Here is a 25,376-nt window from a genome sequence, read left to right on the forward strand (position 1 = left end):
GTTTATACATCACCTATATAATGGCATATTTACAATAATAAAATATTTGTATTGTACCTATCTTTTTTAAAATTTTTTTTTTCAAAAGTAATTGCATTTTATAACGAACTACCATCACCAGCTAGCAGTAGTCTGACACAATGCACACTGAATAATAATAAAAAATTGATACCGGTCCAATAGGTCATCATTATTATATCGTGATTTACCCAATAGACGGACAACTGCATCAGCTCGCCTGCGGTCTATTTACTTTGCAATAGGTATGTATATTATATTATTATGTAATCTCAACTAGAGACCACGCTCTATTGTCTGCCGTATTTATTAAGTTTTTACGTTTTGTCATAGGAATTAAAATAAACATAAAAATATCATTTCACATCATTTTCACCACATAATTTTCTTAATTTTAGCAAACAAATATATTTTTTATGGAATTATTATATGTAGGACGTAGGTACAGGTAGTATATAGTGGTTACATTCAATTATATATTATGTAGATAATTTATGTAGGTATGGCGTTTATTATACTCACATAATATATTTTATGCAAGTTCATAATTTATTAATAAAGTTTAAATCTAATGATTTAAGCAAATTCAATTCAATTTGTCTTTAAGTATATGGAATTATTGTAGTTTGATTATTAGAATCGGAACGGATCACTGTCAAATATGTATCCATTGGTTTTCCAACAGTTACGTGTTTTAAAAAAAAAAAACCAAAAATGCATCTATTTTTGCTACAGAACAAAAAGCTCAAAAAGTAGAAACTCTACTTAGAGTGGAATCGGAACACGCTTGCATCTTGCACTTACCATACCTAGATCATCATTTATCCATACAAATAATTATTAAAATAGTCGATAAAAATAGCTGCAGAACAATTAAAAATACCTACGCCTAGGTATAAATCTCATAGGCGTGACTAGACTTAATCCGCAGTGGCAGCCTAGATAATGATCGGCGCTACCTTAATGAACCGAAAAAAATCTCTATACACCCATTCCGGATTTTTTTAGAGCTCCCTCCTAATGAAATATTTATATGACTTTAAAAAGTCTGTACTATACATTTTAAATTAATACCACAAAGTATTTTCAGTACCTACCTTTAAATTTTAAATTTAACTCTAGAAATATTTTCATCTATACATCAGCCCTGGTTTACACCACTTAGCTACAAATTCAAAAAATAATAAAACAATTATATTCAATAATAGGTGCCGTCCTCTGTGGTTTTCATTGTATAAGTTTTGTATAAGTCTGGAAATCATTTGGAAAATACATGTTATTAACAAAATAAAAATAGGATCTACCTAATTTTGTCGAACATACCTTTATAATAAGTAAATAGTAATTTATTTTAATGATGGATCAAAGAATTTTTTTTTTGAATAATAGTTATAACTCATATCTGACTGAAAACTCGGTTTATTACGATTTTTTTGAATTGAAACTATTAGGTAATGAACTTTGTTTTTATCTTTTAAGAAATAAAGTTGATATTTCTGTAAGTACAACTGCGTGCTTAAACATTTTGGAATTGTGATAAAAAAAAATACCAGTTAAAAAATAAAGCAACATTTGAATGAAAGCTTACATTTATAATCCCATATTTCAAACTTCCAAAGAGGAATATTTTTCTGATAATTTCAATGTAATATAAAAATCAAATTTCGTTCGACAAGGCGATTAATAGGTTGGGTAATAGTTAATACCAATTTTAAGTTTAGTCAAGTGGAATGGAGTGGCATAGGGGTACTCTGAAAAATGTAGCTATAAAAATGTAACTTATACACATCGATTGATGCGTGGGTTGAAATTTTCTTTTGGAAATCATCTATGAAAATAGATATTTGTACCAAAATCATAAACACAACGTTATTTACGATAATAGACGATAATAGTTAACAACACTGTATTATTATAAAATATACCATTTACGTTTTTTTATTTTTCCAGAACCGTTGTACATATAGTAAATGAATGCGCAATGCTTATCTTAAAATTTACATTACAATAAAATATGTGTATGACGAAAATATTTTGTAATTAATTATTTTCTACATTGTAGGCATTAGTAATTATTATTAATTATACCTATTTAATAAAATGTAATTATAATGAATTGCCTTGATTGATCAAATAATGTTATCTAAATATTATCTATTGTGCAAGAATTCAATTAAAATATAACACCTATATATATTTAGGTACATACATACATATATATAAAAATATATTTAGGTATTTTATACAAATGTATACTATTGACATAAACACAAGTGCATGTTAAAAAGACCGTTCGATTGAAATTTGTATCGTATAATTTAGTAGTATTTATGACAGTTGTATGTGTCGACTATTATAATCCAATATTTAGACACTGTGAAAACGATTTTGTCAAATGTCAGTTAAATTGTTAAATTATCCAATTACAAAGAAAATGGTGTTTTGCATGTTGACCATTTTTATTTTTAGCTATGATATTACATTGGGAAGCGGTAAGTTGTTTTATTAAGTCCACATACTTACCTACAGTTAAATTTGTACAACTAGGTCGATATTACTTTAATATGTATGTAATATGTAATTTAAAAAAAAAACAAATTTTTACCATTAAATAGTTCTAAGAAATAGTTTTATAGTCATTAAAATCAAGTCTATATCAATATATTAAGTTACCTTATGTATTCTTCAATCTGAGTTAATTACAGATTTCAGAGTTATTGTTATAATAATGATCCATTATTACCTTAGCCACATAATTACGTATTACAATTTAAGCCATTGTAAACAAAGTAACAATGGAGAAAAAATGTAAAGTAGCTACCTATAATCAATGAATTATAATTAATTATACAAATACGTACGTATTTTATGATTGTATGTTAAAATAAAAATAATAAACTATGTTTACCTGCAACTGTTTGTAGGCATTTATCCCAATACAAGATAATACGTTTATGTGCGTGTGTGAGTCATTAGATTAGAAGAAGTATATAATATTAGCATAGTATTTGGATTGGATAATTTAAATTTTGCCTTTAGGTTTTAATGCTGCTTCCTCTTTTAATTTTTTTAAAAAAACTAGGCTATAGGATATTATCGCGATATGAAGTAGGTATGACGTATGAATACTTAGTCATCAAAACAAATTAAATATATAAACACGTGATGTGGGAGAAATATTGTTAAAAATTATACTTAACAAAAATAGATAATTTTTTCTATGTATTTTTCTAATTTTTTAAATTATTATTTGAACTTATATTTGAAGTAAAATTAATTATATTTTCGAGGAAGAAAAGATAAAATCAAAAATGGGTTTGACTTGAACTAAATTCACGTAAGTTTCACGCACTTCAATAATAATATGATTGAATATTAAAATATTGTATCCTTACTAAAAATACATTTTTAGAATAAATATTAATCTTGACAGTTTTTCAGACTCATACGAACTTTACAATGAAGTGTTTGAAGATAACATATACAATTTTTACGACATTGATATTTATCACGAAAACTACGCACAATACCAAACGGCGAATCATGTATTTTACTGGCTATACACGAGGTTTAATTGTTAAATAGTATAATAACTAACGACTTAATTCGATTTTTAAATACAATTGCTTAATTGAAAGGTTTTTTCTTCAAATTTTAGAGATGATACCGATGGTCAAATGTTAAACAGAAGTGAGCCACACATGATCGAGTCGACGACGTACGATCCAACAAATCCAATTAAAGTAATAGTGCACGGTTGGCTTGGATCTACTCAAGAAAAATCGGGCGTTTGTTCGTACAACGTAAAATGTAAATTGTAATTTTTCTTATTAAATAGTGATAAGAAAAATATTATCTATATATTATATAAAAATGGAGCATGCAAAATGTACGTTACCTCATCAATCGAGAACGGCTGGTCCGATTTGGTTCAAATTTTTTTTAAGATGTTCGTATTCGCCAGGAGAAACCTTTAGGAAAATCCATTGGAAAAGTAGGAAATCTGGATGTAAAAAATACAATAGTGGCGCAACAGTGTATTATATATTGGTTGCTATTGGTTAATCGGACATATTTGTTGATTTGTATTATTATTTTTTGTCAACATATATATTTATATAAATGAATGTTTGTGTGTAGATTAGACCTCTGGGAAGAAGGCAGGCTAATTTAAAAATGGTTAAATTTGGTTTTTTTGTATTCATCTGATATTAGTAGGGTTAAGTTAGGTTAAGATTTTGTATTAATTGATTGTATTAATCTACCATAGGTGGAATACGACAAACTTGGTATAACTTTGATACTTTAGAGTTAAATTATAGACTTACGTACAAATAGCACGAGTTCTGCGATCTAATGCAGGTATATTATTGCCTACCTGATAATATACTGCTGCGAATCAGAATTTTTATCCTGGGAAACGGAAAAGTTAAGATAAATTTTGAACACCATACACCGAATATTCAATAACGAATTGAACAAAGTTTGAGTCATAGAGTCTAGAGTTGGTACATTTAACGGGCAACGAAGTGCACGGGATCAGATAGTAAATATAATATAACTGTTGACTTTTAATGAATTGCTTATAGGTAGTAGGTACCTGATAAACCTATTATTATTTATTATTAGATCTAGGATTTTACAGGATTTTATATTTTTTTGTTGTGATTTGTAAGATATTTGTCTTTCTAAGTAGGTACAAAACTTGATTCTGATACCAAAAAATTCAAGTATAATATTCTTTTTAAGGATTTTATTAATTTTGATGGTTGATTTTTATTTAAACATTATGTGGATTTGATTATTTTAGATTATAGATTACCTATTTATAAATTGTAATTTATGAATTCTAAATAAATTCTAAATAAAAATTTAAAAAAAATATAATATATTATACAGTGTAAAAGAATAAGGTCCTGACCAATAAAATATTGATACTAATTAAACGTATGATAAAAATTATGAAAATTGTATTGGTAATAAATAGTTTAAGAGAAATATAATTAGGTATGCCAGGAAATTTCCAATAAAATTATTTTGTAAACAGTTATTGCGTTTCAAATTAATTAACTCCAAAAAAAATAATGATATTTAAACAATTGTAAGAAATAAACTACTTGACTTAAATAAACGTTTTTATCACGAAAATTTGTCTAAAATTTAATTATTTAAAATAGTTGTATGTTGTCTTGAAATCTATCAAAAATTGGTACTTGTCAGTTATCGTACTCCATTGGCCGGTGGATCTGGAATTACGGATCCCATAATCGTTCTCCGCACTGTATTTAAATAATACAACTATCTGGTGTTACAATATTATACCTTCTTTATTTTATAAAACAAAGATTTAAAACATAAATTTAACTATTACTATGTAAGTATTACAATAATTATTTTTTAATAAAAATATATGAATGTAAAATAAAAATATTTTTGAAGAAGGCATGCATTTAGCAATGCATATTATAAATTGAGTAAATATTATACAGCAATTACTTGAATGTTTTTGTCATCAAAGTAACACACATACCTTGTGTAAGAAATAAGAATCTAACATGGACCTATGAGATCCCGATACCAGATTGACTTTTATTTTCTTCTTTAGTCAGTCACCATAGGCGTTCAACATGTTGAAATTTAATTTTATTCCATCATGTAGTATGATATCTGAAAAGTACCAAAATATTGACTTAAAATATCTGGTTGTAACCCTCAGCAATGTTGCAATGTGATAGTAAATTAAACTTAATATTTAGTAAGAATATAAGATATTACATAACATGAACACATGAGATAATTTTGTTTGTAGTATTAATTAATGAAAATAAATATAAATGTGATTAAATAAAAATGTATAGGACATTAATAGATGCGTTTACAGATGCACATTTTTAAAAATATTTTTTTAGTGCTTAAAATCTTAGCGCCCGACTATTATATTAGTTATTATACTTTTAGAAAATATTTTACAGCGTATTTTGAAGTGGGCAATTACAATGTGATCTGCGTGGATTGGAAACAATATTCGACTGATTTATCATATGCGGTCGCGAAGAAAAGATCCAAATACATTGCTCTGGATATTGTTAAGGTGTTGTTGAAGATTACGTACAACATGACGATGGGCTGCTATGATACTTTGCATGTAATAGGACACAGTATGGGAGCACACATTGCCGGACATGTTGGGAAAAATTTGCCCGGCGTGGATCGGATCACAGGTAACCTGCAACATGATGCATGCTGTGTGTTTAAGGGGAATAGTTGAATAGCATTGAACAATTCTATGAAAATGTACTTTTGTATTTCCAATAATATGGTTTATTGAGTGGTTTGAGAGTAAATACGCCTATTATCAATATTGTAGAAGAGAAGTTAATTTATGTCTGTTTAAAAGGCAATTTTAAATATTTTGATTACTAAACTCAATAATTCAAATTGAAAAAGTAAAATATCACAAGTTTTAGAGTTAAATATTGGACTTTGAAAATAAAATATCGAAAATCGACTCCTATACAAGCCTAGATAAACTTCTTCTCTTCAATTTGTATAATAGGTGTTCATACTGTAATGTCACTCAGTAAGCTATATTATTGGAAATACAAAACTAAGTTTCAGTGTTTCACTAAAATTCACATAGTTATAAATCATAATTATTCTTCGTTAGCTGAGTTTTCACTATAGACACATGCGCAATTACGCCCTTACCAATTAATGTACATAACCTTTTCACAAATACTGCAAACTGAAGACTATTTATTAATTATTCTAATTATTCAAGGGTCTTTAAACCACAGCCCTCTTGTCTTTAATTGAGGCCCATGAACACATTGTAAGCATAGAAATTTTAATAATTTAATACTATTTTTATCACAAACACGGCACGCGAGATTTTTTAAAAATAATATGTGTCCCGCAGCCCAAAAAGGTTAAGATTGAGGTTTGAGTCCCCTGTTTTAATTAGTGTTGTTGGGTTTTTCTTTGAAGGGCGCTAATAATGTGTATGCTTTACACGCAGTTTTTGTTTAAGGGGTCTCGGTACTGCCGTCAATTTTAGTTGAAAAGACCTAAAGTATTGACAAAATTAAAATTAGTTAACGTTGTCCGATTTTGATTCTGAAAAAAAAATTGAACTCACCAGAAAATTGTCCTACGAAGCACTTTGTAAGAACTAAATTTATTATTATTGTGAACTGTAGTTAAAATCTTGAAAATATGAACTTTTTCGAATCATAATTAAAATTAAAATTAATATTAAAAACGGAAAATATTTCGTACGATCTATAGACATTTTTTTGTTGAGTTCAAATATTTTTTCAGAATCAAAATCAGACAACGTTAACTAACTTTAATTTTGTCAAAACAAATGTATGTTTTTGTAAAATTTGTGTGATGAAAATCATAATTTAGGGTTATCTAGTTATCGACTTGTTCATTCGCATACGAGAGAGGTTTCCGTCGATACTAGCATTTAATTTCAATCATACTAATAATCATTTACTGCCAATACATAGATCCCGGGCGGCTATGACAATATTAAAAATTGCCTAAATGTTGCCTCTTAAATAATGACCGTAGTGAGGCCCCTTAACTAGGGTCTTCCATAACTCATACGTTTAGTATGCTGATGCCGACATTATATTTAAGGTTTCGGTTCCCATACAGCTATATAAATTTGTGTTTGTAATCACTTTCATATACGTCATAGAAATATTTTTTTAATTTTCTTAAAATTTCGGGGAGGGGGTTCTATGCACCCCCCTGCTACTCTACTGATGTATTTAATGTTTTTATTATCAATTTATTTCAGGGTTAGATCCTGCAAAACCGATGTACGAGAAAAGTGGACCAGATGACAGACTAGATATGACTGACGCGAATTATGTTGATGTAATGCATACTAACGCTGGTCAAAACGGGCTTAACAAATCTATTGGTCATATGGATTACTATCCAAATGGAGGAACAAAGCAACCCGGCTGCGTTGAACGTTCAGATAAACGTGATTAGTTAGAATATTAGTCAATATATAAAAAAAAATACTATAATTTAATGTAAACACCATCAATAGCCGATAGTTTCAGTTTTTTTCACTCATAGGTTTTCTCTTTTTTAAAAATAGGAAAATTTCTGTTCTCCTGATTGATCGTCAAATTTTTAATACTAAACAACTTTAATTTTATAATGCATAAAAAGCATAGTTTTCAATCATTATCGGATTTAAATCAATGTTTTTTAAACTAGTGTCCGTAATGCTCACAGTTACAAAACAGTAATTGGTTCACGGTCCAAGACCATTGACTCGAGTTTATGAATTAACACACACAGTTCTATCACCGTTATACTCTCTCATGTTATCACACAAAAAATCCACCTGATTGATACGTATAATAAGTTGCCTATCTAATTCCTAAAAATAGAATTGTGTAGATAAAATATAATATGATATACATATTATTATTATTATTATCTATTAATTACTCTCGATACACTTGTGAGTAACTTTGAATTAAATCTTAGTATTTAAATATATTTAAGGTTTAACATTTTAATTATACTCAAAATTTCATTAAAATCGCATAAATAAAACTATTTTAATAAAGTATTTGCGAATCGTCATAGAAACTCAAATTATCGTTGACTCAATACTACAAGTCTACGATATAAATTCATATGTTTTTGTTATGCCTACTTGAAACTTGGTAATTAAAAACCGGTAACCTTACTGATAACTGAAAAAAAACATCTTAGATGCTTAAGAAACCTTAAGCATTCCTAAATATTTATAAAACTAAATATGTATTTTTTACACGCATTTCAAAATATTCACGAATCACCTGTCGGAGTGACACAAAAACTTATATTTTACCTGCTCAAAATATTCAACATCAATTTTGTCAAAACTGTTTTCATTGTGTGGATTATTAGGGATGGGATTTTTACCATAGATGTAGACAAAGTTTGTTGGACATATTGTATAATATCGCACCGAGTGGCGAAATACCTAAAGCCGATCCTGCACGACGCCATAGCGGTGATGGCGAATTGTCGCGCATATTATTATATTTTAATGATATATTGTGTGTTTATATAGCTGGTGCGTGCAGTCACGTTAGATCCTATCATTACTATGCACACTCCATATGGTCCAGAAACGATTATATCGCATATAGGTGTTCCAGTTGGGCTGACTTTCAAGCGAATCGATGTGAAAATGCTTCCAAAAATCTGATGGGCGAATATTCAGACCGGGAGAAGTTCGTGGTCTATTTGTACACATTTTCCAGTCCGTTGTTTAAATATTATGTATTAAAAATATGATACGATTGTTTTGTTTCAGGGAAGACGGCGATTATTATTTAGAAGCACTCATCCAAGATTAGTAGACACACAACGTGACGTACAACACTGTTTCTGATTTACTGGACAATTTTAAATATAATTGTTAATTATAAGTATCAGTTTTAAACGTATTTGATATGTATATTGATGCTCGGTGGATGTCCATATTGATACTGTCCGTATCGATACATTTTAGTTTATTTTACAACACATAAATTAGTTTTAACTTTTGATCAACTCGGATCAACATTATTCTATAGTCTATGCTACGCTTGTATAATAACCGTACATTGAATCAAGTTAAATATATTAATATAATTATGATATCATGATTTATACTGTTAATAAAGTATTTGCTAATCGTCATCGAAACTCAAATTATCGTTGACTCAATAATAAAAGTCTACGATATAAATTCATACGTTCTTGCTGTGCCTACTTGAAACTTGGTATTTGAAAACCGGTAACCTTACTGATAACTGAAAAAGAACATCTTAGATAATAAATCTTAAGCATTCCTCAATGTTTATAAAATGAATGCATAATTTAGACGGATTTCATGTTATTCATGTGATTGCTTAAGACAAATGAATCACTTGTATAATTGCTGTAATCGGAGTGATACAAAGACTCATATTTTTAAATTTTTTAATTACCTGCTCAAAATATTCAACATACATTTTGGCAAAACTGTTAATCCAGATACCTGACTTTTCCTATAATGTTCTTTCATACAACCCCTGTCCTGACAATTACAAACAAAACAAAAAAATAATTAGTCAAATTGGTGCATCAAAAACACTTGTGGCCCTTGATTTTTATTTATAAGATTATAACAAAACAACTAATTATATATTATAAATATAATAAAATAAAAGAAGGTTGAGTATCCACCTTGACAAGTGGGCACTCTGCTGTACAATAGTTGTCGTGTATGTTATTGTAATGGATGTGTTAAATTTGAATTCGATGACGAATATCATCGTATACGAAAAACGATTCTGATCAAAGCCGGTGAGTCAGCCAAGCATACTTAAATAAATAATCAAATTTAATAATTAAAATAATATTAAGAAAATAGTAAATTAGTCATGAGCCATGATTATATAAATGGCTCAAAAAGAGTTAAAATATTTTGAATATTATAAATTATTTACTAGCTGAATAAAACAGCTTCATGTGCAGTTTTTTTGTGTTATAATTTTTTTCTGAAAAATCCGACCAAGAAATGACGTTTTGTATTTTTACAATTTGGGAAATTCTTTCTTGGTGGGTTTCTACATCATTGTTTGGTACGCTATTAATGTTATCGGTAGAACGACGCAACACCGGCCGGGTGTAACCGTGTCAATATAATATATATTGCTGTAATCAGTCGCACTTCCGAAAAGATCGGCGTAAATTGTAATATATATGCAACGTATTCGAGTTCGATAATCGCATTATTATTTATTCTAAATTACATTTGCATAAACTAAATAAAGAAAAATTATAACCCGAAAATCCAGCGTGAAAATTAATTGATTCTTGAGTACATAACGTAACAAGAACATTACAATCATAAAATAAAAAATAGTCCTTGATACGACGGATCTAGTTTTTGTTAATATATTCAGCTATTTTTTTTTATGAAAATCAGTCAAAAACTGGATTTGCATTAGGTCCATCCGTTTTAGACCTTTGTTGTTATATAATAGATAGCTGTAAAACCCGACTTCGCCCGGAAAAAATGAACATAATATTATGTAAAATACAACGCTATGTATATCGATTTGAGTGTACCTATCTCAGTTTTAGTGTATTTCACTTCACGGGCAAATCGTTGTCAGTGTACTTAGCTTTGAGAAATAATTCGAAATAGATGGGCAACCGAAAGCCGTGGATTAGATTTAGGACTTGATATATTTTGTAAACTTTTTTGATATTTCTAAAAACAATAGGTATTGCGGAGATTTTTGTCAAAATCAATCGAGTAACTTTTGATATAATATATAATTTCTGAAATAACTTAAAATATTGAACTATGAATTAAATCGTAAATTATGAATTGTTTTTCTTCTTTATCTTGTATTTATGTATTCTGTATATTTTTGTATATTATTGCTAATTGTAAATACTGCACTATATCTTAAATGGGTTTCCGCCCGTCAAGCTTAATTAAATAAATAAATATCTATGCTTTAAGTTCACCGGGCATTTATAAGTAAAATAAATAAATATATATAGTGGTAAATGGTGGTATAAGTATTACCTACTTAATACTTACATGGGGATCATAAACACGAAATTCTGTTAACTTCGTATGATTAATATTCTTCAAATAATAGTCTTGTAACCTAGTCATAGCAAATATTGATATGTTTAACAGTATTTCTGGATTATCCAATACTGATATCCAGTCTTCGTCCGTATCTTTGTTTTATGAAGATAGTGTGTATCGTATATAGGTTTTATTATTTTAAACTTACGGTGGCGTATGACCATCCTATGATCACATATATGTTTAAAAATGAAGTCAATTAAAATTAAACGCATTAGTATAATATATAATTCATTAAAATAAAATACAATAATTATATTTGATCAAACAGTGTTATCTATAATATAGTTTCTATATTATAATATAATTTATCGGAATTGAATAAAATAGCTTTTAAATAAATAAGTGCTATATTGACATGATCATAAGTATGTGTTAATTAAAGTATAAAATCATCATTCGATAGAAATCAGTGTTCTTCGTTAGTAGTTTTTGTGACAGTTACATTCAATAGTTGACTATAATATTATGTGCAATTTTGAAAAATAAGTTTACAGAAATGTTTAATTTTTTGAAATATTTTTTCATCAACATTTTGTTGATTGTAAGTGTTTATGCTTATGATATTCAATTGCAAAACGGTGAGTTGTTATTATTAATAATATACAGTGCACGTTTTAATGAAATAAATTAGAAGAAGTAATGATTTAATTTTTATCGATCACATTGTATAAATTTTAATATTCTACTTCATAAGAATATTATTGCCTGTTATGAAGACGTAATATAATAAGTAGGTTAGTACCTATAGGTATATCCTATCCATAGTATAATAAATTACGAAGTATCAAGTGGCTCAATTTGATAGCGACAATCGTTTTTATCCAATCACCAATAATAAGTAATAATCTAAATAGTTTGATTAAAAAAAAAATATATTTATGATTTCGTATAGGTACCTACAACAGGTGCAAGTACAACAAACCACATTACAAAGTACAAGCGCCTGCATTGAGTATACAAATAATATAATACCTAATAATATCCTGTTTGTATGTTGGTACTTATTTGCAAGGCTGGGCAAGTCATCGATTTTTTTTAACTCGTTAAGTTAAGTTAAGAGTTACTCGTATTTTTTTTCGTTAGGCGCCCGGTGCTGATGCCTTTTTATCCTCAAAAATGCACTCTGTGGGAATAACGATACCACCTTGTAGAATTAACCAAATTTCATAATTTTTTTTTTTTAATTGCTAGAAGAGAATATTCTACAGTCCACATCGATCTCTGTTTTTCAATATTTTATTCCAAACTTTATAATATGTCTAAGAAAATATAAGATAAAAAGCATTTTTTTACACATTTTTTAATACAATTATTCAAAATAAAATACAAAATCAGAAATCGATGCGGGCTATAGAAAATCTTCTTCTTTCAGTTAAAAAAATAGTCATCAAAATCTGACTATTCTACAAAGCTTGAGAGTTATTCCCGTAAAGTCATTTTTTTCGATATAATACACCCAAGTAACAACGCCCCATAAATAGGTATCGGGTAGTAGATTAGTGGAAAAGTCTTATAATTGAGGTGGCAACTAAAATATAAAATTTAATTTTCACATTTTATAGAACTGTGGAAAATTTGAAAAACTGGCACCGGGACCCTTAACTCGCTAACTTAAAAGTTAACTTTTAAAAAAAAGTAACTTAACTTACCTAGTGAAAAGTTAAAATTTGCTAATTTGCAAAAATAAAAAATTCTAGACTATAATAGGTAGTGTTTATTAGATAGTTTTTCTTTACGCTCAAAAAAATTACTGGGGAAATTTAAAATGATAGGTACATTAAAGTAAAAACGCATTCAAAAATTTACATTATGCTTCGGACGAAAATTAACTTAATTTAGATATTTTTGAAATAAAATGATCTTGAAGTTATAACTCCTTAATCTTGAAAAAAGTAACTTATTAAGTTAAAAGTTAATTTGAAAAAAGTAACGGGTTAATTTACTTAACGTTTTAACTTCATTTTAACTTGTAACTCGTCAATGCCCAGCCTTGCTTATTTGTATGTAACATATTGTATTATGTATTTATGTGATTTTTGTAATTTCTCCTTTATTATTTATTAATAGGTATTACTATTATACTATTAATACTATTGACTATTTCCATTATTCAACATGAATGTATGTATTATTTTTCAATAGTGTGGTGCGTTCCCTCACAATTTTAAATTTTTAGTCGACCACATTGAAATGTTTAAAAATATTATTGTGGAATAAATATTAATCTTAAAATCTTTATTCAGACTTAGTCGCCGTGTCTAACGCACTTAATGATGGCTATAAAAACATTAACGATATCGACTTTGATGATGAAAATGACGGATTGTACCATACATCGAAACATGTGTTTTACTGGCTTTACACGAGGTTGAATTGTTTAAAAATCAAATAATTTATTTCAATTATTCAATATAATTGCTAAAGAATTTCTTTATGTGTGCGTTTTAGAGATAATACTGACGGTCAACTTTTAAACAGAAGTGAACCACACTTGATTGAGTCAACAACGTACAATCCAGCAAATCCAATTAAAGTAATAGTGCACGGTTGGCTTGGTACCACTCAAGAAAAAGATAGTCTTTGTATGTGCAACGTTAATTGTAAGTTGGTAATTTTTCATAATTACCTATTGTCTATTGAGAGTTAGAAAAATATTATTTCTAATTATTTACTATGCATACTTATTTGTTCTAAATAAAATCGATACTAATATCGATTGGTTGGAAGAACATTATTATTATAAAATAAATATTAAGCATTTTTAGATAACGATATTCATATTTATTTATAGTTGTACACACCCGTACAAAAACTATTTTTCGTATATAAGACTTATAATTAGGAGTATTTTGGTATCTCCGCTACTTTTTTCTTTTATTTGTCTAATGAATAATCGTTTATAGATATTTGTACAGTATACCTACTGCATATCCTATTGGCGGAAGTTGACGTAGTTAAAAAATAATTTGTTTCATCAAATATTTTATAGCTTATTTTAAGGTGGGCGAATATAATGTGATCTGTGTGGATTGGAAACAGTATTCGACTGATTTATCATATTCAGTTGCAAGAGCACGAGCCAAACACATTGCTCACGATATAGCTAAAATCCTGACCAGGATAACGTCTAACATGACAGAAGGAGTTGAGACTTTGCATTTGATCGGACACAGTATGGGAGCTCATATTGTCGGATTCGTAGGGAAAGAATTGACCAATAAGATTCCTAGAATTACCGGTAAATACCCATATACCTAACTATAAACGTTCCTAGCAATGTATTTTTAAGAAGGTTTTTTTTTTTTAAAAATCAATACGTTTAACACAAATTGTTGTATTTTTTGAAAAATGTATTAAAGGATTGGATCCTGCGAAGCCACAGTACGAAAACAAAGGCCCAGCAGACAGACTCTATATTACCGATGCGCATTTTGTAGACGTCATGCACACTAATAGTGGCAATAATGGGATTAAAAAATCAATCGGTCATATCGATTTCTTCCCAAACGGAGGAAAGAGACAACCCAATTGTGGATTTTCAGACAGAAGTAATGTATTCGAAAATAGGTCCATGGTGTAAATAGCATACAATTAATCCAAATAATAATATACGTATATAATTTCTAACACAAGCCACCAGGGAAGTTGAACATTGAAGAATTTTTAATGCTCCAAAAGATGATACAGAAAAAAAACCATTTAATTGTACATATTATCTAGGTATATAACTAATATATTTATCCATATTTGCTGCTCTACTCAGTTCAGATCTAAAATTTATTCTTAAAGACAATTTCAATATTGAAATAATGTTTCGATTGCAGTTAACGACCATTTATATAAATATTTTAATTGAACATTAAGTAAAATGAATACTAAATTGAATAATTTTGATTATTGGTTCATCGAAAATACGTTTGTCATTTAATATTGTAAATCAACTTCTACCGTCCATTTTAGATAGTACTTTCAAACTTCCAAAGCATACAATAACGGTAATAATATTATATATTTATTTTGCGATTTTATTCGTTTTTAGCTACGGGTTCGTGTAGCCATATCAAAGCCTATCATTACTACGCACACTCTATATGGGCCAAAGAAGATTATGTGGCACGTAAATGTTCCAGTTGGGATGACTATAAAGCGCACAAGTGTGACAAAGCCAACAGCACTTTTATGGGCGAGCACGTGGACATAGAGTGCGTATAGTTTGTTGTCGAACGTTTTTATCATAATAAATTACGTAGCGAAGTTAAAATTAAATTGATCAATTGATTTCCTTAGGCAAACCGAAGATTATTATTTGGAAGCGTGCGAAGAGGATTGAGGCCTGAGACCTATAATTGAGGCCATATATTATAATCGCGTTGAACGATAGAATTTTTATTTGATTCGTGTACTTACTATTTAAATACAGTGCGCTTAGGGTAATTCTTTTTTTATGTCAATAAGGGTTAATATATAATTAGTTAAATTAATTATTATTTTTAATCAACATGCATTTATTATTCAAGGGTGGTTTGGGAAAACATTTCGGTGTGGGAAAATTGTAAATAGATCAGCACACAGCCAGGAGGTTCATAACCTCTTATGGTGCACTCACTTTTATATTATCTGATTTATCTTTTAATTAAACTTTTGTTTAAAACATTATTTTCTTAAATATTGTTAGTTGCCAGTCAATACATTGTGTTAAAATAAATATTTTTGTGGCTAATATATGTTTTTATTTATATATTAATCCGCAAGCACTTTTCTTGTCATACCTGCAATGCCTCCACCTAAATACACAGAACATATGCCCAGGGAAAAAAATATATTATTGGAAAGGTATTGTAGAGTAGATTTGCATAAAACATTTTTTACAAATAATATTATTATGATGACGTTAAGGTGGGTAGGGTAAATTACGAAAATAGAAATGATGTTGTAACCTGTTATGTAAAATATAATAAAAAAAAAAGCGGGAAAGTGGGAAACGTTGTGCCGTAGTTGTACATTTGGTGTCTAGGGAGTCACTGTAAATTGTAATGAATGTATTAAATTTGAATTCAATGATAGTAGGTACCTATACGAAAAACGATTCTGAGCGAAGAGGGTCTGTCAGCCAATATATAATATTACTAAGTACCTAACTATACTAGTATACTAGATGATATTATTGTAATTATTAAAGTAATTAATTTTACTATCAGTACAACAGTAGGTTAAATTAATTTTTTCTAACAATTTGAAAATGTCGTAGCGTGTATAAAATATTATCATAATATACTCGAAAAGTTTCATATACCCAAGAATAATATTTTTGAATTACAACAAAATATCTAAAATCTTGTCTTTAATATGTAATTTCGTCTAAACATGAACATAAAATGTACTTATGTAAAAAAAAAAAACTGTGTTTATATTTTATATATTTTTCTAAATGTGTTGGTTGCAGCATGAACTATTTATGAGTGAGAACCCGTGTTTTAAATTTACCTATAGGCTATAATAGGCGAATATCCTGAACAAGCTGTATAATATTTTATAGAAATTAAAAAAAGTCGTAATTTTAAATTTGTGTTATGACATATTATTAGCACAATATTATATAACTATATAAGCACAAGACCTGCGATGATAGAGTTCACAGCGAAACCATATATGTCATTACTTATTAACCAGGAAATTATGTAATTTTTCACTAATCACAATAAAATATAGGTATCACTCGCACGGTTAAACTTAAAAATGTGTGTTTTTTTATCTGACATTTTTTCATCAGAGTATTATTATAGGTATAGTAGGTATGCAATTTGTTCATAGTGTATCATTATATGTGTCATCGTTAAAAAGTATAGGCATACAGTTATATCATTGTATATTTACATAATCATTAACCAATGACAATTAACTGATAATACCTATGTAGGTATAATATAATGTGTCGTACGATTTATTGGTTACTGGTGTATATAGATAGATGAGCCTACCTACCTACCTACCTACCTATAGAAATCGCAATAATAGGTGTTTCGTCGTATTATTTTACGATCGGTATTTCGGGGTAGATGGTAGCTCGCCAAAATTGATAAAATCACATCTTAATCAAATAAAATATTTTTACATAATTGAGAGAGACGCACACACACACACACACACACACACACACACACACACACACACACACACACACTTACTTATATCTAGTCTTTTTGAGATATGATTCTTCACAAGTGTAGTACAAGTCGGCCGCGTGAAGTGTCGCATAAACAGTACAATATTATCACACTATTCGACAATAATTGTTTATTTACAGATAATTATACAATGTATATATAAGTATATTTCATTTATTTTCACGTTAAAGTGGCGGTGAAATTAAATTCGGTTATAAATTATTACGCACACCAATATTTTATATATTCGAAATATCGTCGTATAAAAATGATAACGGCTTCAATGTATTTCGCGAGTTGCAGCAAGGTTATGCTGTTAGCCATATTTATTCTGAAATATGGCATCGTGTTACAAAGCGGTAAGTACTTTTCATTTATGTCGACTTGACATTAATTGTGACGTGCCTTGTTTGGAAACTCTATATACAGCGTTTTCATCGAAAAAACTCCAAGTTAAAATTGTACAGCCGAGTCGATGGGTCTTGATACTATAGGTTTTGATAATTATTTAACAAAACGGCAGACAATTGTTTTTGGACTTATTACGGACGAATGAAGATTATTGTAATAATGACCGTTCCGATGACTTATGCTGTAATCGTATCTCATTACGATTGATTTTTTAAATTCTCACATATTATATTACAAATATTTTTTTTATGGTCCAAAATATATGGGTAACCATATGTTTAGGTAACTTTGAACCCCTCTCTCATGATATAATTTTGTAATAATCACGTTAATAATTATTAGCAAATGGTCGACAGTTGGTACACTATTGTTAGTCGTTTTATTTTCACGTACAAGTGGATTTATGTATTATTCGAGAAGACATTTCGTCCGTCTTAACTGCACTATACGCCTTATAGTTATACAATGGCTCGATAGTATAATATACTATGTCCTAAAGCTGTGCTCGGATCGGCAAAATTATAGTGGCAGGTCAATAATTATTGCGGTTTACTTACAAAAAAAAATCAGTATCTCCATCACGTCTTTTCCTGGCGTTAATTACACGACGACGACGGAGGTGACTAAAATACCAAATAAAACGTAAAAACTGTACAACAGTTAGGTACACCAAATAGAATAAAGATAGTCTATATATGACAAAGTCTTAAATTTAACAATAAAATAAATTGTGAATTATACAATTTTAATATTAAAAAACAACCAAACGGATTGACCATAAACATAGGAATTCTCCATACGCAAAAAATTATTATAAATCGATGCGTGTTATATTGATTGATGTAAAATAATATTTACAGTCAAAACATTTTATACTATAGAAAATTGCCCGATATGAATTATGTTAATCTTATGACACTGTTGCTATTGAGGCTAACGGAGCTTATCGCAGTTAGGAGAATTAGTCAAACCTACTTGTTCGTTTCATTATCTACAGCGTAAGTATACATAACAATTGTATATATAAATAATATACTATACAGAGTGTATCTTATATTCTTACGTACGCGTGCTGTTTTTAACAATTATAAAATAAAAATATAATTTCAAAAAAAATTAAAAAATAAACGTTTTACCTATCTGCACCTATATAATGTACCTATTGTTACGTGTTTGTCTTTTTAACGGGGATTTTTTTTTCACGATAATTTAATATGTCTTAAATTTTCTTTAGAGGAAGTATCGTTCTCGTTTGTGTTCTTTCCGTCTTACGTTTGAATATTATTATTTTGTCCTCTTGTTGGTTATTTATATAATATTTTAATTTTCAAGCGAGTTATAAGCATTTTTAAATATCAATATTTATATACTCATAACAGTCATAACATATGCTTAAACATTTTAAAAACGTATAAAACTAATTGAGAGAACATCGATAAATTTCGCACAAATTTGTTAATACTTGCAATTCATTCTAATATTTAAGCTAAGAATATAAAACTGCAACTATAGCAGTTACCGCTAAAAATAAATTTCGGTACCTATGTTCTGCAAGATGGGAAAAAACCATGGGTATAAGACGTCCTCATAAGCACAAAATTATAGTAACAACAAAATCAACCTTATTTTTTTTTTAAACGCTTACAATTATTTTATCAAACGTCGACAGTTATTTCTGTTAATTAGTTCTAGAAGTGCTCAATTTTTTTGAAGTGTTTATGGTTGAACATACGTAATATTTTAAAGTCGTAATGCAAGTCCCATTTAGATTAATTATAATTGTTTAAGCGGCACGCCGCTGCCAAACCGCGACATGTCGAAGTTTGTAGCGGCAGATTTCGGCCAAACGCGGTAGAAACGCTGCAGTGTGTCGCGTACCATATATAAATATGTGTTTAAATTTGGCGGTTACGCGGCCCTAAGGCTATATGACACAAAATACTTACTGGCTGCTCCTTTGTTTTGCTAAGGGGCCTCACTACTGCCGTCAATTTTAGCTGAAAAGACCTTAAGTATCGACAAAATTGAAGTAAACATTATCCGATTTTGATTCTGAAAAAAAATTTGAAGTCGCCAGAAAATTGTCTATAGATCCTACGAAGCACTTTGTAAAAACTAAATTTTATATTATTGTGAGCTGTATTGAAAACTTGAAAATATGAACGTTTTCGAATCATAATTAAAATTAATATTAAAAACGGAAAATGTTTCGTACGATCTACGGACATTTTTCTGCTGAATTCAAATATTTTTTCAGATTAAAAATCAGACGGCGTTAACTAACTTGAATTTTGTCAAAACAAATGTATGTTTTTGTAAAATTCGTGTAGTGAAATTTATATGGTTATCGAGTTATTGACATGTGCATGGGCGTACGAGAGAGGTTTCCGTCGATACTCGCGCATTTCGCTCACACTAATAATCATTTATACAACTAATAATACATATAAGATCCCGGGCGGCTATGACAAGATTAGAAATTGCCTAAATTGTATAATTATTAATGTATGCAATAACATTTAAATGTTTAGAGTTGGCCCACGCCATTGATTATTCGGTCAAAAACCAAGACCCTGCAACGTTCAAAGAAGTATATTTATTTTCCGACAAATATAAGATCTACAATATGTCAAATCGCGTGTTTTATTGGCTGTATACTAGGTAAAGTTTCGTAGTATGAGTCAAATAACGTATTGTTTGATATTTTAATAAACGTGGCAATATGCAGCAATATTCGCGTGTCTGTATCATTTAATACGTTTCACGTGTTTATTATTAAATTTCAGAGAACAGCCCAAAGGTCAACTTTTAAACAGAAGTGATCCGAACATGATAAAATCGACAAACTTTAATGTCGAAAATCCAACAAAAATTCTCGTACACGATTGGCTGGGAAGTTTTTACGAAAAAGAATGCTTTTGCGCACACATAGTGCAAGGTTTGTGATTATTTCATTCGCGCAACCTACCTACTGCAGTGAACCATTTTTAAATTAATTTTTTTAAGGAATAAACACAATCATGGGATTATGGTGTAAATCATAGTAAATAGAATTACATTATAGTAATACTTACGGTGAAATCGAAACATTTTTTTTCATACGATAAACGACAAATTTTTTTCCACATAATATAAACTTTTTCATTAACAAATATTTGTTTGCAGCATATTTACTCGTGGGAGTTTACAACGTGATTTGCGTGGATTGGATGCAATTCTCTTTTGATATAATGTATGCATCGGCAAAAATCAATGTTAAATACATCGGTTACGATATAGCTAAAGTTTTGAACATTTTATCGAATGACATGTCGAGTGTAGGGTCTGAGAATATCCACTTGATCGGTCACGGCTTGGGAGCCCATATCGTCGGATACACTGGGAAAATGTTAAGCGGTAAAATTTCTCGGATAACCGGTAGGTACCTACTTAATGGTTTTTTTTTTTAAGAAATATAACAGTTAAAATATGGTCTAGTATAGAGGTTCTCAAACTTTTCCCGGTATAAACATTTTGACGACTCACTTTTTGATTAGTTATCAAAATGTTTGCGAAAACTTTTAGTCGAACAGCGTCTTATGGTGACACGTCACTGGCACACTTGTAATCGTCGTGGATAACGATCAATGATAAAACTTAAATCGAACATCAATGTAAGATTTAGTTACACGGAAAATACTAAGTCATATTTATTTTAATTTACATATTATTATAGTATATTTTTTTCCTTTTTTATATTTAAATATTCTAAAGAAATCTAATATTAAATATTTCATATTACACGGATGTATAAATATTCCAAAACATTATGTGACCCACCAAAAATATAACGATGGTCAAAAAGTGGACCGTGACCCACAGTCTGGGAATCTCTGGCTCTAGTATTTATTGGATAATAACATAAAATTATTTTTTGACTCGGAAAATAGTTTTTACAACATTGTTTTGTTACAAGAAAAATACGTATAGGTAGTGTTCGTTTATTTTTACAAATACAGCCAATATGATGTATATTTTATAAATGTTTATAGCGTGTACCGTTATATTATATTAATAATTACGGTAATACAATTTCAACAGTTATTTGTTTTACATCATTCGTAAAAATATATAAATCATCTAGAGCAGCGTTTATCGACCTTATAGGCACCTACGTGACCCAAGATTTTTGTTATGACCTTTAGAAGTGACCTATAATATTTGTTGGCAATCCATTTTTTGCGACTAAGTGCCCGTTTTACGATCATAGTTTAAACCTCGGGTTACGCTTAACCCACTGATTTTACCGGCCGAATTCGGCGGTTCAACCATAGTTTAGCTATTGTAATACGGGCCCTAATAGGCATAGGGCCGAGAAAAGCAGATTTAGATTTTCTTTATTTTTGAGTGTACCGTGCATGTAGTGGTTAAACGGCTGACACTATATTTCTTGATTTTGTCTCGTTATTAAACTACCTGATACAGAAGATGTTTTTATTATGTATGTTTAAGGATTAGATCCTGCTAAGCAACTATACGAAAATACTGATCCGAAATACAGGATCAATAAAAATGACGCGACCTTTGTAGACATTATACATACAAACGGAAATGGTTTCGGGTTGATTGAGCCACTGGGTCATATCGACTTTTACCCGAATGGAGGAAAAACACAAATGAATTGCAGACTATTAGATAGAGGTATGTACCTAATTGCTTTTTAAGTAAAACATGTTAATCATCGGTCCGCTCAGAATCTAAAATGATGATATTTTAATATATATGCGTAAGACGTAGAAAATATAAATGGTTATTGAGAGATAATCAGTCAACTTAGGTGAGTTTCAATTTTGCTGGCATGAATAATAATAATAAAACTTGCAGACCAAAGATGGAGCTTGATTTTTGTCAGTTCTAAAATTATATGTCATTTTACCTCAGATCTCATTGTAAAAAATATTGTAACATTGGTATTGCAGTTTATGATTTTTAAATATATTTATCGAGAAAATGTGCAAACGATGTCAAACCAAAACTGCAGTAGAGAGTAATGGTGTGCATAGCGCCGGTTTTGATGAAAAACTCGACCGTTGTATCGTTATACACTTATATGATTGGCAAATTTTAATCGCGAATAGGTTTTAATATAATGTACTCACAGATTTGTATATGCATTAATATGTTTAGGACTATTAAACACTACTTAACCGTGTAATAATTAATTTGTTGAGACCGTTTCTAGTTACCGGCGGTGCGTGCAGTCACACCAAAGCTTTCAATTTTTTCGCCCACTCCATTTTGGCTAGAAAAGAATGCAAAGCACTCCAATGCACCAAATGGAGCGAGTACGAAGCGGGCGAGTGTGGTGAATTCGCCAAAAGTACATACATGGGTGAACACGTGGACAAAAAGTACGTATCTTTTTTGATCTCCCAAAAGAAAATATATTATCCATTATAATATAAAGTCAGTGGCGCCAGTGGTTTTCAACTAGTTAATAGGTCGCGATCTATGTATGCGTATACCCTATGGCCTATACACCTATATATTATAATGACTCATATTAATGAGTAATGACTTTTAAGTTTTAAATAGTTAAACAAATTTATAATTTATCAAAATGATTAATGTAAAACAATACATTTCCAGCGGCAAAATAACGAAATAAATATAGGTAAAAAAAAAAGTTAAAATAAAAAATTCACATTAGATAGTACGTTGGATATGCGTTAATCTGAAATTTTAATTTATTCCAATAATCATCAATAACCTGCATATGGGTCTCAAAAAAATAAAATATATTCACCGAAACGGGTAAAAATAGTATATTATATCGCGATATTCGAAGACCACTGGATTAGGTGTACCGTGTATAATAAATATAGATATAGATACAAATATAGATACCTACCTACCTGTAAACGTCTTACCATTTCAGTTTTCATATTTTTTTTAGTCAAACCGGAATTTATTATTTATGAATGCGACTCGACTGCGTGTACCATAATATCATAATTATTAGATGGACTCGGATTGGCTCGGACGTATTTATGTACATGAATATCACTGAGTATACTGAAACTGTCATTATAAAAATATGTAAACCGCAATACGTGAATATATATTATACATATAGCTGCTATGTTAACGAATAGTGTCGTATACATGTTATTGTTATTTTTATCTGTTGAAACTTTTAAGTGTATACAACTGTATAATATTATATATATATATATATCAAATGTAAGTTTGAGTCAAGTTTACACGCGTATTTCGCGGATCTACCAGACTTATTTTGTTTAGACTGTTGAAATTAATCTGGACCTGCATCCTCGCACGGATTTCAAATCCTCTTATTTTTAATCCGTGCGTTTATTTATTAGAAAATAACATATTCATTATCCGTCCTTAATTTGTAATGACTAATAACAATTATAGATAATATAGAATTTAAAAATGTATTTTTTTTTTTAATATTTTAAATTTGATGCATTTAATGATCGAAATAAATGCAAGACGAAAATGGTTGTTAAACACGATGAGTATACTTAATACATGGTAGTGATATTGTTTTTTTTAAGTATTGTATAAAATTGTTGATTTTAGTTTAGAGAGGTATATGATAATTCTATATTAATAATTAATTGAATTAATGGTTTAAAATGATTCTGTTACAACTAGTACTTTCGCAGGCACGTCAATGATTAGAGTTTTATCTACACAATATACATATCAAACGATCGAGTTGAATAAACATATTTATCTTCTCGCTGACTTTGTATTATAGTTGTAGATCAATAATATTCATAATTTTGTTGAAAAAAAAAAAAATTTGGTTTCAAAACTGTACTGTGTATAATATTAGTTACCTATATATCATTAATTAATATATTAACTCATTTTAAAATAACAGACAAATAAAACTTTGATGATAATGATATAATATATTATATATATATATATAGTCAATATCAATCAATATATTATATATATTATGCTAAAACCAAGAACAAAATCTATAATAATTTTAAAATTAAACATAAGTTAAAATATTTTATACTTTAATAAACAATAATAATATGAGAGTTAGTAGGGTTAATATTAAGCACGAAACTTAAGTTGATATATTACTAGGTAAT

The 25,376-nt window shown here is 29.0% G+C and overlaps 3 protein-coding genes across 9 annotated transcripts; all 3 read left to right on the forward strand.

Annotated features, from left to right (window-relative positions):
* The first annotated feature begins 2,269 nt into the window (after positions 1-2,269).
* LOC132940088 (inactive pancreatic lipase-related protein 1-like) lies at positions 2,270-9,692 on the forward strand. Of its 6 annotated transcripts, none has more exons than XM_061007502.1 (7): positions 2,273-2,510; positions 3,460-3,586; positions 3,677-3,828; positions 5,991-6,239; positions 7,829-8,020; positions 9,113-9,290; positions 9,359-9,692. In XM_061007502.1, exons 1-7 carry the CDS (start codon positions 2,414-2,416, stop codon positions 9,399-9,401), a joined length of 1,038 nt encoding a protein of 345 aa, XP_060863485.1. In that variant the 5' UTR covers positions 2,273-2,413; the 3' UTR covers positions 9,402-9,692. The 6 variants fall into 6 exon arrangements, with proteins under 6 accessions (XP_060863487.1, XP_060863485.1, XP_060863486.1 ...); XM_061007503.1 differs by having other exon boundaries at positions 2,280-2,510; positions 9,113-9,275; XM_061007507.1 differs by having other exon boundaries at positions 2,391-2,510; positions 3,452-3,586.
* A 2,380-nt stretch (positions 9,693-12,072) lies between these two features.
* LOC132940091 (pancreatic triacylglycerol lipase-like) lies at positions 12,073-16,403 on the forward strand. Its single transcript, XM_061007510.1, has 7 exons — positions 12,073-12,261; positions 13,927-14,050; positions 14,132-14,283; positions 14,673-14,921; positions 15,043-15,231; positions 15,723-15,885; positions 15,971-16,403. Exons 1-7 carry the CDS (start codon positions 12,180-12,182, stop codon positions 16,011-16,013), a joined length of 1,002 nt encoding a protein of 333 aa, XP_060863493.1. The 5' UTR covers positions 12,073-12,179; the 3' UTR covers positions 16,014-16,403.
* Positions 16,404-17,897: 1,494 nt separating this feature from the next.
* On the forward strand, positions 17,898-24,698 carry LOC132940089 (pancreatic lipase-related protein 2-like). Of its 2 annotated transcripts, XM_061007508.1 has the most exons (7): positions 17,898-18,206; positions 20,790-20,919; positions 21,045-21,196; positions 21,424-21,675; positions 22,750-22,938; positions 23,480-23,648; positions 24,194-24,698. In XM_061007508.1, the coding sequence occupies exons 1-7, from the start codon at positions 18,116-18,118 to the stop codon at positions 24,216-24,218; spliced, it is 1,008 nt and encodes a 335-aa protein (XP_060863491.1). In that variant the 5' UTR covers positions 17,898-18,115; the 3' UTR covers positions 24,219-24,698. The 2 variants fall into 2 exon arrangements, with proteins under 2 accessions (XP_060863491.1, XP_060863492.1); XM_061007509.1 differs by lacking the exon at positions 24,194-24,698 and having other exon boundaries at positions 23,469-23,494.
* The last annotated feature ends 678 nt before the right edge of the window (positions 24,699-25,376 follow it).

Source organism: Metopolophium dirhodum, chromosome 3 (assembly GCF_019925205.1).
Source record: "Metopolophium dirhodum isolate CAU chromosome 3, ASM1992520v1, whole genome shotgun sequence".
NCBI lineage: Eukaryota > Metazoa > Arthropoda > Insecta > Hemiptera > Aphididae > Metopolophium > Metopolophium dirhodum.

Bases quoted from the DNA above. Each gene is read 5' to 3' on its own strand.
- LOC132940088 (XM_061007502.1), top strand. From the start codon at position 2,414: ATGTCAGTTAAATTGTTAAATTATCCAATTACAAAGAAAATGGTGTTT. The intron at 8,021-9,112 runs GTGATTAGTTAG...GTGTTTATATAG, and splicing joins CGTTGAACGTTCAGATAAAC to CTGGTGCGTGCAGTCACGTT. The intron at 9,291-9,358 runs GTACACATTTTC...GTTTTGTTTCAG, and splicing joins GAGAAGTTCGTGGTCTATTT to GGAAGACGGCGATTATTATT.
- LOC132940091 (XM_061007510.1), top strand. From the start codon at position 12,180: ATGTTTAATTTTTTGAAATATTTTTTCATCAACATTTTGTTGATTGTA. The intron at 12,262-13,926 runs GTGAGTTGTTAT...ATCTTTATTCAG, and splicing joins TGATATTCAATTGCAAAACG to ACTTAGTCGCCGTGTCTAAC. The intron at 14,051-14,131 runs GTTGAATTGTTT...TGTGCGTTTTAG, and splicing joins TTTTACTGGCTTTACACGAG to AGATAATACTGACGGTCAAC.
- LOC132940089 (XM_061007508.1), top strand. From the start codon at position 18,116: ATGATAACGGCTTCAATGTATTTCGCGAGTTGCAGCAAGGTTATGCTG. The intron at 21,676-22,749 runs GTAGGTACCTAC...TGTATGTTTAAG, and splicing joins TAAAATTTCTCGGATAACCG to GATTAGATCCTGCTAAGCAA. The intron at 23,649-24,193 runs GTACGTATCTTT...TATTTTTTTTAG, and splicing joins GGTGAACACGTGGACAAAAA to TCAAACCGGAATTTATTATT.